At 40.8% G+C, this 13,295-nt stretch overlaps 1 protein-coding gene across 1 annotated transcript in view; it reads right to left on the reverse strand.

Annotated features, from left to right (window-relative positions):
• Positions 1-13,295, reverse strand: part of MAP3K2 (mitogen-activated protein kinase kinase kinase 2) — a 124,337-nt gene that overhangs the window by 10,354 nt on the left and 100,688 nt on the right. Inside the window, exons 15-16 of the mRNA XM_075529923.1 lie at positions 8,795-8,924; positions 116-293 (exon numbers count right to left, since the gene is read on the reverse strand). Coding sequence (XP_075386038.1) covers positions 116-293; positions 8,795-8,924 — 308 coding nt within the window. The remainder of the gene's footprint in view (positions 1-115; positions 294-8,794; positions 8,925-13,295) is intronic.

Genomic DNA, 13,295 nt, shown 5'->3' on the forward strand with positions numbered 1-13,295 from the left:
ACTTATAATTATGAAACTATTTCACATGTACAAAAGTCCATGTAAATCTGGCTTCATAATTGGCATGAAATACGAAAGCAGGTGGCTCTCAGGCAATTACAGCACCCAAACCTACCAGATATCTGCTTTTCTGCCATAGCCTTCACCACTGATTACTTCCGGGCTCATCCAGTACGGCGTGCCCGTGACCGACTTCATTCCTGTTCCTGAGAGACAGATCGTCTGAAGTCTTTTGCTGGCCCCAAAGTCTCCAAGTTTGACATTTCCTGTGGAATCTCGCAGAATATTTGCACCTGAAAAAAAAAATTCCATTTCATCATCTTTCTTGGCAACTTAGACTATAAAATTAGAATATCAAGAGTAGAAAACTACTCAGTGGACTCTTAAATTTGTCTTTAAAATTGGGTTGTTTTACATCTTCCCAACAGTATACTGCTAGCCAGGCGGTCTGTATTCAGTAAATATGTGTTGCATGAGCAAATGACAGTTTTTGGTCAGCTGTATGTGTTTCTCGACTCAAGATAGTTCTCCCTCTGAGAAAGACTGGACGAGGTGGGAGAGGAGAGAAAAAAGGAAGGTAAAAGGGTAAAGATGCTCAGTGAAAGATGATGACAACAATAGGCTCTGGGCCCCCGTTTGTCCATTATAAGGCAAGCAGCTTATGGTTGAAGCTTGTTTCCCAGAGGTGCCAGCTTCTCCTTAGCAACTTCTTGAAGGAACATCATAACGAAACTTCTAGCATTTAAACAGGATCCCTGGTGGTGTGCCAAGTGGTTTTGCATTGGGCTGCTCACTGCAAGGTCAGCACTGGAACCCCCCATAGCTGCTCCCAGGGAGCCCCTCGTGGAGATTGATAGCCTCAGAAACCCACAGTGGCAGTACTGCACTGTTGCTATGAGTCAGGGTAAACGCAATGGCAGTGAAGGTTTATTTTAAAAATAATTAAATATTAGCCATCATACACATTAGAATTTTTATTAATTTTGTCTCAATTTCTATCTATATTTCACCCTTTTCAAGTAAGCTTTAAATGTTTTATCTGATTTTAAATTTCCCTTACCTTTTATTTATTTTTATTTTTTTTAAACAATTTATTAGGGGCTCATACAACTCTTATCACAGTTCATACATATACATACATCAATTGTATAAAGCACATCTGTACAGTCTTTGCCCTAATCATTTTTTTTCTCCTCTTTTCTTTTTTTACATTTTATTAGGGACTCATACAACTCTTATCACAATCCACACATATACATACATTAAAATATATATATGTGTTTATGTATGTGTATATGTATATATGTGTGTGTGTGTGTGTGTGTATATATATATATATATATACCATATTAAATGAAGGGGGAAGTGCAGAGTGGAGACCCAAGGCCCAAGTGTCGGCCAATGGAGATCCCCTCATAGAGGGGTTTAGGAGAGGAGATGGGTTAATTAGGGTGCGAGGTAGTACCGATGAAGAACACAGCTTTCCCCCAGATCCTGGATGCTTCCTCCCCCCAACTACCATGATCCGAATTCTACCTTGCAGGGCTGGATAGGACAGAGGCTGTACACTGGTACATATGAGGGCTGGAGGCACAGGGAATCCAGGGTGGATGATACCTTCAGGACCAAGGGTGTGAGGGGCGATGCTGGGAGAGTGGAGGGTGAGTGGATTGGAAAGGGGGAACTGATTACAAGGATCCACATGTGACCTCTTCCCTGGGAAAGGGACAGCAGAGAAGGGGGGAAGGGAGACTCCGGATAGGGCAAGATATGACAAAATAACAATGTATAAATTACCAAGGGCATATGAGGGAGGGGTGGAAGGGGAGGGAGGGAAAAAAAAAGAGGACCTGATGCAAAGGGCTTAAGTGCAAATGCTTTGAGAATGATTAGGGTAGGGAATGTATGGATGTGTCCCTTACCTTTTAATAAGTGTTTATTTTTAGAACAGAATTATTGCAAGGTTTTAAGACCCCAGATGCTATTTTTTTCTGACAGGTAGGCACCATCTGGTTATTTCACCACACTTTGTCTAGCACCCATAGCTTCAGTGATCTCTTCATGGGGGGGGGGCACACCAGCTAATGGAACATACACTAAAATATCTTTAACTTCATAATACAATAATAATGTTTTGGTGTGAAGGGCAAAATGGAGCCCATTTGTAATTATGAAACATTGTCCAAACAAATGAAAAACCCCAGGCCCTTGCTATCAGGTCAATTCTGACTGACACTAACCCTAGCTTTTCCAAGGCTGTACGTATTATGGGAACAGAGCGCATGGTCTTTCACCTGCGGGGTGGCTGGTAGGGCTGCCCCAGTGACCTTGTTGTTAGTAGTCGAATGGTTACCTAAACCACCACCAGGGTTTCCTAGGAACCATCGCAAATACCTCAAATTTTCATAGAATCGACTTTACAGTGTTTGATACCTAACTACAGGTTGTATGTAACTTTCAGTTTATAAGCCTGAGCTGCCTGTATAAACCCATACATATATATATTTTGGTTATTGTTACAAAATTATATATAAACAGCATTTACCAAAACATACATTTTGGGGTATAAGACTCAGTGGAGCCAGATACCTTGGTCAAGGTATGCGTTCTTCATCCACTTTCAGTGAGTGCCACCTTTCCCAACACAGTAAACAAAACTGACTACTAGCTACACAATCATTTCCTTCCCACCCCACCCCTCCGACCTAACAGTGAGCATTGTTTTTCATATGTACATAGCTAGTCCTGTCACTTTATAAAAGTGAGATCTTATAACATCTGTCTTATTGTATTTGACTTACTTCATTGGGCATACGTGGGTGCATTCTAGTCTTAGCCAAGATCCAATCATTTGGAAGCTTACCTTCTTTTAAGGTTGTATAATATTCCATTGTATGATTGTAGCACACTTTTATACATTTATTTGTTGATCAGCACTTAGTCCATCTTTTGTGAGTTATAAACAGGTTGTACTGAATATATACCTATCTGTGTCTGTTCTAGGAGATCTCTGGATGGGTAAGTGTTTCCAGTGCTTCATCAGTGTGTTAGGCCAGGTGGTCTAGAAACTAAATCCAGTGACACTCACACATGTCTAGGAAAGCGCTTTATATCAAGAAGTAATACCATATCATGAGGGCGTCCCAGTGCAGTCCCACTGAAGTCCGTAAGTTTTATGCAAGCCAGCCCTCTTCAGCTTCTCAGAACAGTGAAATGTGAAGCAGAAGGATGGCAGGCTGGGCACCACCGAGGTACATGGATCTAAAGTCAGTGGAAACATGGTAGGGCACACCGGCAGCTCTCAGTCAGGCAGTCTACACTGCTGCCCATGGAAGCAGGCAGGGTCTCAACAAGCAGAAAGGCAAAGGATCATGGAGACAGATACCAGGGAGACATCATCAGGCTGAGGCCCAGCTGCAAGGTCGGGCTGGGCTCCTACCCTTATCTAAGAGTGTCTACTTGGTAGAACCCAGCCATCACAATCAGCTTGTTCCAAAATGCCAAATGGTGTTCCTCCACTTCCGGGGCCTGGCTTTGACTACAACTTCCATTTAACTTGAATTTCTCCCTTATACACCATTGCTTCCTATTCACGTGCTATCTCCTGCAGTAGTTCTTTTTGGTACTCTGTGTCTGCTGTCCATCTTCTTTTGTTGCTTCCTGCATCAGTCAATGTATTTTGTCCATAGAATCTTTCAGTATTTCAACTCTAGGCTTGAGTTTTTCCTTCAGTTATTTCAGTTTAAGATATAATGAGTATGTTCTTCCTTTTTAGTTTTCTAACTCTCGGTCTTTGCACATCTCCTTATATTTTACTTTATCTTCTCAAGTAACTTTCTTTGAAGTTTTCTGTCTAGTTCTTTTACTTCATCATTTCTTCCATATGTCTGAGCTGCTCTAAGGTTAAGAACAAGTTTCACAGTCTCTTCTGACATCCACTTTGATCTTTTTCTTTCGTCGTGTATGATGTTCTTGATGTCATCCCACAGCTCTTCAGGTCTTCCTCGGCCATTAGTGTTCAAGGAGTCAAATTTAGTCTTTAAGTTCAGGTAGGATAGACTTAAGGCTGTGTTGCAGCTCATGTGGATGGTTTAAATTTTCTTCAGTTTCAGCCTGAACTTACAGATAAGCAAATGGCGATCTGTTCCACAGTCAAACTCTGGCCTCATGCTGATGGTGAGCTTCTCCATTATCTCGCCCCACTGATACATTCAGTGGCTATAGCATTTTTCTATATATTTACATTGGTAGAGAAGGGTCCCAATTTCCCCATGACCTTGCCAACATTTGTTTTCTGGTTGTTTTTTAAAATCAGTGCCCTTTTAGCAGGGTGAGGTGGCATCTCATTGTAGTTTTGATTTGCATTTCTCTAATGGGTAATGAGACGCCCAATCCGTGTAGTGGTTACATGTTGGGCTGGTGACTGCAAAGTAAGTAGTTTGAAACTGCCAGGCCACTCTGAGAGAAAGACAAGGCTTTCCGCTGCCAGAGTTATAGTTCTGGAAACCGCAGGATCAGTTCTATCCTGTCCTAAAGGGGCACTATGAGTCGGAATCAAGTTGATGAGGGTGAGCTTGGTTTTGGAATGCCTAATAAGAAGCCATGGTAATGTCATCAGTAAGTGTCGGACTGCTCATCATCAAGATGGTGATTCAAACCCACCAGCTTCTCTCTCTATGGGAGAAAGATGTATAGATGTTCAATTAAGGTGTATGGTCTTAGAAACTTTATATACAGTTGTTCTAAGTCAGATAACTTGATAGTGCATTTTCGTTTTCATTGAAAATAAATTGGCCCTGGTGGTGCTATGTGTTAAGCATTGGGTTGCTAAAAGTAAGGTTGGTGGTAAACCTACCAACTTCCCAGGAAAAGAAAGGTGACCTTGTCATCTTCTGAAAAGATCTATAACCTTGGAAACTCTGCAGAGCAATTCCATTCTGTCCTATAGGTTCATTATGACTTGGAACCAACTCGATGGTAACTCACTCAAACCTCACTGAGAAGTGTTTGTATATACTCTATGTTCATTATTACATTGGGTAATCTTTTTATTATCAAGATGTAGAGGTTTTAGATATTTGGGGAATTAGGCCCTTATTGGATACAGCATTCCTGATATTTTCCCCAGTCTATAAGTTGCATCATTTTACTCTTCTGACAAAGTTTTTTGATGAGCATAAATATTTAACTTTACTGTGGACCTAGTTATCTAACTGATCTTCTATCATGAATTTGTAGTTGTGTTTAACCATCTTTTAAAAAAATTTAGGTTCCATAGTCCTGTCATATTTTTTTTCTCAAGAATTATAGTTTAAGGTTTAACACTGAGGTCTTTGATACATTTTGAGTTACCTTTTTTGTATAGCATGAGGTATAGATCTTGTTTCATTTTTCTGCAAGTGGCTATCTTATTTTGCCAGCACCTTTTGATGAAGAGATTGTTTCTTCCTCCTTGAATGGGTATTGTTGACTCCTTTGTTGAATATCAATTTTCCACAGATGGTACAGTAAACAGCTTGGGGTCATATTTGACCTTCGCTGGCTTCCCTACTACCACAAAACAGGGGTCAGACATGCCTGCTTGCTCTACCCTTCTTTACCTATTCTGACACCAAGTTCCTCCTCTGGCACTCTGCTTCTAGGTTAGGCTAGGCAATTCATTGCAATGGCTACACAAGACTCACAGACAATACCCACAATTCAGGGGGTTTATGAAGGAAGGTAAGAGGTCGCCACACGTCAGTATCAGCAGGTAAGGATAACAGTCATTGGGACACAGCAATACTTCTCCTCAGCCACCAGTCAAGTGTCTCAGCCACACAGTCCCTTGGTCTTTGCCTATATGGGCCAGGAAGCCAAGCCCACTGCTGCTCTGCCTCACAGCCCCTTAGTCTGAGGTCCGATGAGAAGGAACCTCCAAGTCTCAGCAGTGCTTCTAAAGGTGTTGGTGCCACAGTCTCTGGTGAATCTGGTCTCGGCAGCCTCCACCAACTCAGACAGAGATCTTGGATGTGTTCTTTCTAAGTCCTGGGCTTTATCGGTGTGCTCCAGAGGGCTCTGATATACTTTGCCGGAGATTTGGTTTTTGTCTTTTAGTTACCCTTACCCCCCAAAAAAACAAAGCTTGGTACCTGAAGTCACACCCCATAAAGAAGTCTTAAGGATGCCCCCAAGGAAACAAAGAGTATGACCTGATTTACCTCCTTGACTACGGTCAGGACTTAACCCCACCTTAAATCTGAAACAGAGAACTCTTTCAGAAATAGATCACAGTCACGTGCACAGAGTCCAGAATTATAATACATCACTTATGGAAGTCTGGCTCGAAGTGCCACTTATTGACTACATCACAGATGGATGGATACTAGGTTCTTAATTTATTTCTCTGGTCTATCACTGTGCCTATGAGTGAACTAGTTAGTACCGAGCTGTTTTGTTTAATATAAAGTTAATATAGTACGCGTGATAGTTCAGGACGGTTTTATGTCTGCTTGGCTTGGCAAGATCAGTGTTTTAGCAGTTAAGACATAGTAATTTCCCATGATGAGATCTGCTCAAAGTTGGAGCCTCCTTTCAATATAAGTAGATATTGTAGAATAACTTGCTGCTTTTTGACTGGGTCTGGATCCTGCATTTAGCTTGTCACTGCATGTTTCTTTGGACTTGAGCCAATGGCCTGCCATGCTGCCTGCTGATCCTGGGGGTGGCCAGTGGCCTTCAAACCTTGGATTCATTCACTTTTGCCAATCTTGGGCTCATCAGGCTTACAGCTGTGGCAATCATAAGACTAATGCCTAATGCCTGACCCATGCACTTGGCAATTACCTGCTTCTACAACTGTGTGCACCACTTTCTTGCTATAAGCCTTTCTCTCCATACACATAGGAACCCTGGTGGTGTAAGAGTTAGGTGTTGGGCTGTGATCCACAAAGCCAGTAGTTTGAAACTACCAGCTGCTCTGCAGGAGACAGACAGGTCTTTCCGCTCCTGTAAAGAAAGGGTTCCGTCTCAGAAACTTACACATGCAGTTCACCCTGTCCCGTAGAGTTGCTATGAGTCAAAAGTGCCTCGATGGCCATGAGACTTGATGACAGTGTTTGTTGATATATATCTATGTAAATGTCATTAGCTTTGCTTTTCCAGAGAACTCAGTCTAAAATAAGTTTTCAGATTGGTAATGTAAGACCTCCTATTTAATCATTCTTCTTTAACACTGATTCATCTATTTGGGTCCTCTTTCTCTGCCATATAAAACTAGTGATTAGTTTTTCTATTTCAGGAAATACTGTTGAAATTTTTATTGGGATTGCACTGTATCTATAGATTGCTTTTGATATTATAGACTTTTTCATAATATTAAATCTTAGAATCCATGAGCACAAAAATATCCCTCCATTTATGTAAACCCTTCTTAACCCCCTACTAGTAGTGCTTATAGTTTTCATTGTAAGTCTTTTAAATCCTTGTTTTTTTATCTTTTTTAGGTGCTAATGCAAAGTTTTTCCTTTCCTAGTTGCTTTATGATTTTAGAGGCTCCTTTTCGAATCTCTCCTTGTCCGTGTAAAGAACCCAATCTTTTTTGTGTGTGTGCAGCTTTCTAGTGGAATCTTTGGGATTTTCTATATATAGAATCATGCCATTTGTAAGTAGAGATAGAAGTTTTACTGTTTCCTTTCTAATTTGGCTAGGCAAATAAATATTTAGTCTGCGTATAGTTTGGTGGCGTAGTGGTTACTAGTTGGGTTGCTAACCGCAAGGTCCGAAGTTCAAAACTACCAGCTTCTCTGTGGGAGAAGGTTGAGAATCTCTACTCCTCTGAAGTTATAGTCTCGGAAATTCACAGGGTAGTTTCACCGTGCCCTCGAGGGTTGCTCGGAGTTGGTGCTGACTCGATGGCGGTGAGTGTGGGTTTACAGTTTGAGTCAAGGAGGATTGATGGTGCGTTAGAGGTTGAGCTGCTAACTGAAAAACTGGTGGTTCACCTGACTAGCCACTCTGGAGGGTGAGGCTGCCTGCCCTCATAAAAACACGTAGTCTTGGAAGAGTTAGGCAGTGGTTCTATTCTGTCCCATGCAGTTGTTCTCTGTATTATCTCACTCACTGCCATCAAGTCAATATGGCTCACGGAGACTCCCCGTGGCTTTCTTAAACTGTTACTGCTTGCAGGAGTCGAAAGCCCAGGCTTTCTCTCTCAGAGTCACTGGTGGTTTTGAACTGCCTTGTTATCTAGTACCGCTGTAACAGAAATACCACACATGCACTGCTTTAACAAACAGAAATGTATGCTTTCCCAGTGTAGGAAACTCTAAGTTTCAATTCAGATTGCCAGCCTAAGGGAATATTTTTCTTTTTGTTGGCTCTGCGAAAAGGTCCCGGTCTCCAGACAGCATTTCTACGTGTGGTAACACTTTCTCCTATAAGAATTAATACCGGACTCATTCTCCAAGGAGTTGGAGAATGAATATGTCCCCATTGTTCATCTCTTTCAAGATGCTACTCTGCTTCATGTTGCCCTGTATTCCTCCTTTGAGAATATTCCCTCATGTTCCTGGGATCTGCAATGTGCTATTAAAAAAAAAAAAGACTGATTGTATGAACCTCCATCATGGAGTTATCCAGTTGTGAGGATGTCAGTATCTAGTGGAACATAGATCAAGTCACTGAGAAGACAGTTCTTTCCTTGTGGTACGTTAGAGGTAGAAGTATTAATGGAATGGTATATTTCTCAATTATCTCATTTATTTCATTCACACAAAGAACTATGTACTTTAAATAAAAATATCTCATGGCTTACCTTTGATATCTCTATGAACAATCATGTTACTGTGCAAATAGTAGACACCCTCTAGAATCTGGCGGGTGTATCTCCTGGTCACGTTCTCCGTAAGAGCTCCATATGCTTTCAGTTGGTCCTTAATTGAACCCTAAGACAAAAAGAAAAACAAAATCATGGTATGACTTAAAATAAAAACCATTTTCTAATCTTTAGCTTTACAAGTGTCCTAACTTCAGGGCTATGAGGACAAAATTACAGGAAAAAGGTTTTCTTACTCCATTTTTTAAGTGTTTTATTAAAATGTTCATTGAGAGTGGATAAAAATCAGAACATGTGTAAGATTTTTAAGTTTTTCTCTTAACACACTCACATACCAGTTCAAATCCATGGAAAAGATTAATTAGAGTTGCTCATTTTTAATTTTCTTTTTAATTGCCAGGTATGGCACTATCTCATAATGCTGAGTCAGCCTGAGATTATAAAGCATAGGAAGTTGAATTTTTAAAAAACCTTCCCTAGTGATTCTAACACATAAATTTGAAAATTAAACTTTGAAAAATGAAATGCTTCCTGTGGGATCAGATAAATTTTATAAACAGGAAAATATACACAAATGTTTTTACTGTCAGAAATTGACAGCAGATATCTTGCTTTGATTTGGGGATTTTCTTACTTATACAACCAAAAATTTCACTTTAAAGAAATCCTTGAACAACATTTACTCATGAGCAGCATTTCTTTCACTCAAGCTGCAAATCCTGTCTTTCTAAACATATAGCTGGGTAAAGGGGAAGAGTAGGGCTCAACAAATCATTAAGATTAAACAATGGTTAGTCGATGGTTAAGCACGTGACCACACACGGACTCTGCTGGTACAAGGGTTAAGCACTTGATTACTAACTGAAAGGGGGGCAGTTCAAGTCTACCAGGTAATATATGAGAATGGTATAGCAATCTGCTTCCATAAAGATTATAGTTTTAGAAACTGTAGCCCAAGTTACTTTACTTCATGCAGTTGGCTTTAATTTGGTCTCTGTGAACTTTTAGTAGCTTGCTGCATTGCTCAGAAGCAAACAAATTGGATGCAGATGTCACCTGGAAGGTACAGAGAACTCTGAGAGTCTGCTCTAATTTAGTCTAACTGCTAGTGATCAAAGTGCTAAGTCCTGCTACATGCTTAGTCAAAAGACATCCTGAGGCTGTCCTAAGACTTAAAGGACCTTCTGGTTCTGTTTACTTGCTCATGGTCAATAACTGTTTCCCCTGGGTATCCTGAAAATTGAATTAATGTCAAACATCTGTATGTGACACCCCATGCCACCTCCAGGATATAAATTCCAAAGTAAAAAGTATATATTCTCCATGTATTGTGCACTTGATCTTAGCCAAAAGGCCGAGCAGTGATTTTTCTCTACGTTTTTGATTTTAAACAGAGCACCATCAAAACACCATGTTTTGCTGTTGGTCTCCGTTCCGTTGGTGGCACCTTCTAAAACAAACAAACAAACAAAACCCCTTCTCTCCTTTCCTCTAACTTGGGAGGTAGTGAATTGGCTCTGCTCCTCCAGGGTGCAGATCCTAGTGGAAGAAACCCTCTGGAGCAGGTAGTTCTACTCTGTCCCCTAGGGCTTCTATGAGTTGAAATGGACTTGACGGCAGTCTCTGTTATGCAAGCCCCATCCTACCTACTGTGTACGGTGTGCTAGAGCTACGACTCCAAAGCGCCTGGTTTGTAGGCGGCTCCCATTTACACTGGGCGCTCTAGCTCCATCTTGATGCTTGGCATACGTTCACATGTACTTTGAATTCTTTATAACCACTGAAAGTGTGATATGGCTCTGTTTAGACAGGTCAGGCAAACCTAGGAAGGGGGAGGGACAGTTTGTACTCCAGAGAAGCGTGGTGGAAAGATTCCAAATCCTGGCTTCACTCAGGGAGGGACAAACTGCCCTCACGCTTGCAGGAAAATTTGGAGACTTGTCTGGTTATTTCCTTAATGATGCAATGAAAAGTTGGGGTCCTGGTAACTATTTCAGGACCACATAGTCATGAGTCATATTTTGATCACACAGTCAGAGGATCAAAGCTCCAGAACCAACACTACAGTCTTTTTGTAACATGTAATTGTGTACACATTCCAGTCATACTCCCTTCCCTCTGTCCTGTTTGGGCCTGCTGCCAGTAAGAGTGGTGACGGCTTCCTTTGTTTCCTATCAACTATCACAAGGCCCATGACCGGGAGTCAGCAGAGTTCATCTGGCATCTGTAACGTGTACCTGCTGATGGCTTCCCTTTTCCTGAATGATACTCTTCGTCCATCTAAGACTTAGTAAATGGAGCTCTAGAAAGTATATTTGAAATCTGGGTTATTTCCCCCGTACTGCAAAGTGAATTTAAACTAGAGGTGTTAGGTTAATCTGAATGGTTGGCTCGAGGCTTGAGTCTCATTCTATTTTTTATTCCTGGTTTCCCTCAACGCTTGCGTAAGACTTAATTTATGTAGCTGAGGAACAGTCTTTCCAGTTAAAGATGTCGAAGCAATGGTTTTGTTAGGTGCCATCAAATTGGATCTGACAGAACTAATGCACAACAGAACAAAGCACTGCACAATCCTGTGCCATCCTCAGAGTTGTCCTTATGCGTGAGCCCATTGATGCAGCCCCTGTGTCAGTCCATCTCATCGAGGGTCTTTCTCTTGTCACTGTCCCTCTACGACACCAAGCATGATGTCCTTCGGGGATACCTTTTGGGGACTGGATTCTTCTGATAACATGTAGAAACAATATCTCCAGAAAAAGACCCTGATGCCAAGTTGTCTAAATCTCCCACATATATACCCACAGGAAAGGCTCCGCTTGAGCCAGCTGTTTCTAATGAAAGAATGTCCTGTAATTATGTTCTAACTACTCAGAAACCCACTGCTGTCACATTGAGTTTGCAATTATTGCATTGTAAGCAATTTAAGAAAGACAACATAACCCCACTCCTTTCAAGTCCCCAACTCCCACCTTAAATTACAAAATGAATGTAAATTTTAGCAAAGTTTGAAGCCTTGGTAAAAAGGAGTCCATCAAATAAAATTTAATAAACAAAATTATAAAGCATAATTCAAACCCAAGGATTCAGGAATATCCAAGACAGCAATTGACATACAAGTTTTATGTGCTATATAATTTATTTAGCTGTATCAATTATTAATTTTGTAACAGACCTTTAAATTTCCTTAATGACAATCTATGCTTTGAATAAGATAGATGCTGTTGCAAAATGAAGTGTAACTAAAGTGAAACACAATCTAACACTTGAATAGTCAAGTGATTTTTGGTCTGAAGATTGCTGGACATGTAAAAATTATGCATCTCCATTTGTAATGTAAATTAGTTTGAGTCAACTATCTAAAATTTTATTTTTAACAATTTGTTTCTCGATTCATAATATTTTGTCCTATCTTACACTCTCTGACGTCTCCCTTCATCCACTTTTCTGATGCCCATCCCCCAGGGAGGAGGTAGGTCCTTGTGATCAGTTCCCCTTTTCTACCCCACCTTCCCTCCACCCTCCCAGAATCACCACTCTCACCACTAGTCCTGAAGGGATCATCCGTCCTGGATTCCCTGTGTTTCCAGTTCCTATCTGTACCAGTGTACATCCTCTGGTCTAACCTGATTTGTAAGGAAGATTTGGGATAATACTTCCTATTACTGCTGATGTCACTACTGATAAATTGATGTATTAAATCATAAGCTTAATTGTAACTTTATACGTTCAATTCTAATGAGCAATACCTTTAAATTCAAATAATTAAATGTTAAACTTGTTGCCATGGAGTTGATTCCAACTTGCAAAGATCCCTCCCTGCATGAAGTGCAGAGGAAGCAGAAACCAGGACACACAGAGACCAAAAGCTTAGTCAAGGAAACTGTGAGACAGGACAGAGGAGCAGCACTGAGTCTACTTGACTGTGAGGCAGAGTACTTGCTGGGTTTCCTGACCACTGAGGACCAGAGAGAACCCTGACTGCTGACTGAGAAGAGGTGCTGTTATAAACAAAATATTACATTGTTAATGCTTTCTGATCCTGGCTTATGCTAACTCATAAATTCCATAATAACGCCCCATGACTGTGAGTGTTATCTGTGCGTTCTCTGTGGCCACTGCAATGAATTAGTGAACGCAACAGAAAAGTAGAGCGTCGTGGGAGGAACTGTATCAGAATAAGGAAAAGAAAGATGAGGGATGGAGGCATGTCTGACCTCTGTCTGGTGACAATTAGTCTTGGGCTGATGTGGAGATGGATTTCCTCCCTTGAGTAGCCAGAGGTCAGATGTGGCCTCCATACTGTTTTTTGTAAGGAGAAATGATAAAATTTGAAAATCACATTTTGCAAATCCTTATTTTGCAACACACTGACTCAAGCAAGAATGGTCAATTTGTGTTAAAAACATTGTGTGATGATTGACAAAGTATAGTTTAAAATCCAAAATCCATTTTGCAGGTTCTCCATATGGATTAAGTCTCC

Source organism: Tenrec ecaudatus, chromosome 13 (genome assembly GCF_050624435.1).
Source record: "Tenrec ecaudatus isolate mTenEca1 chromosome 13, mTenEca1.hap1, whole genome shotgun sequence".
Lineage (NCBI taxonomy): Eukaryota > Metazoa > Chordata > Mammalia > Afrosoricida > Tenrecidae > Tenrec > Tenrec ecaudatus.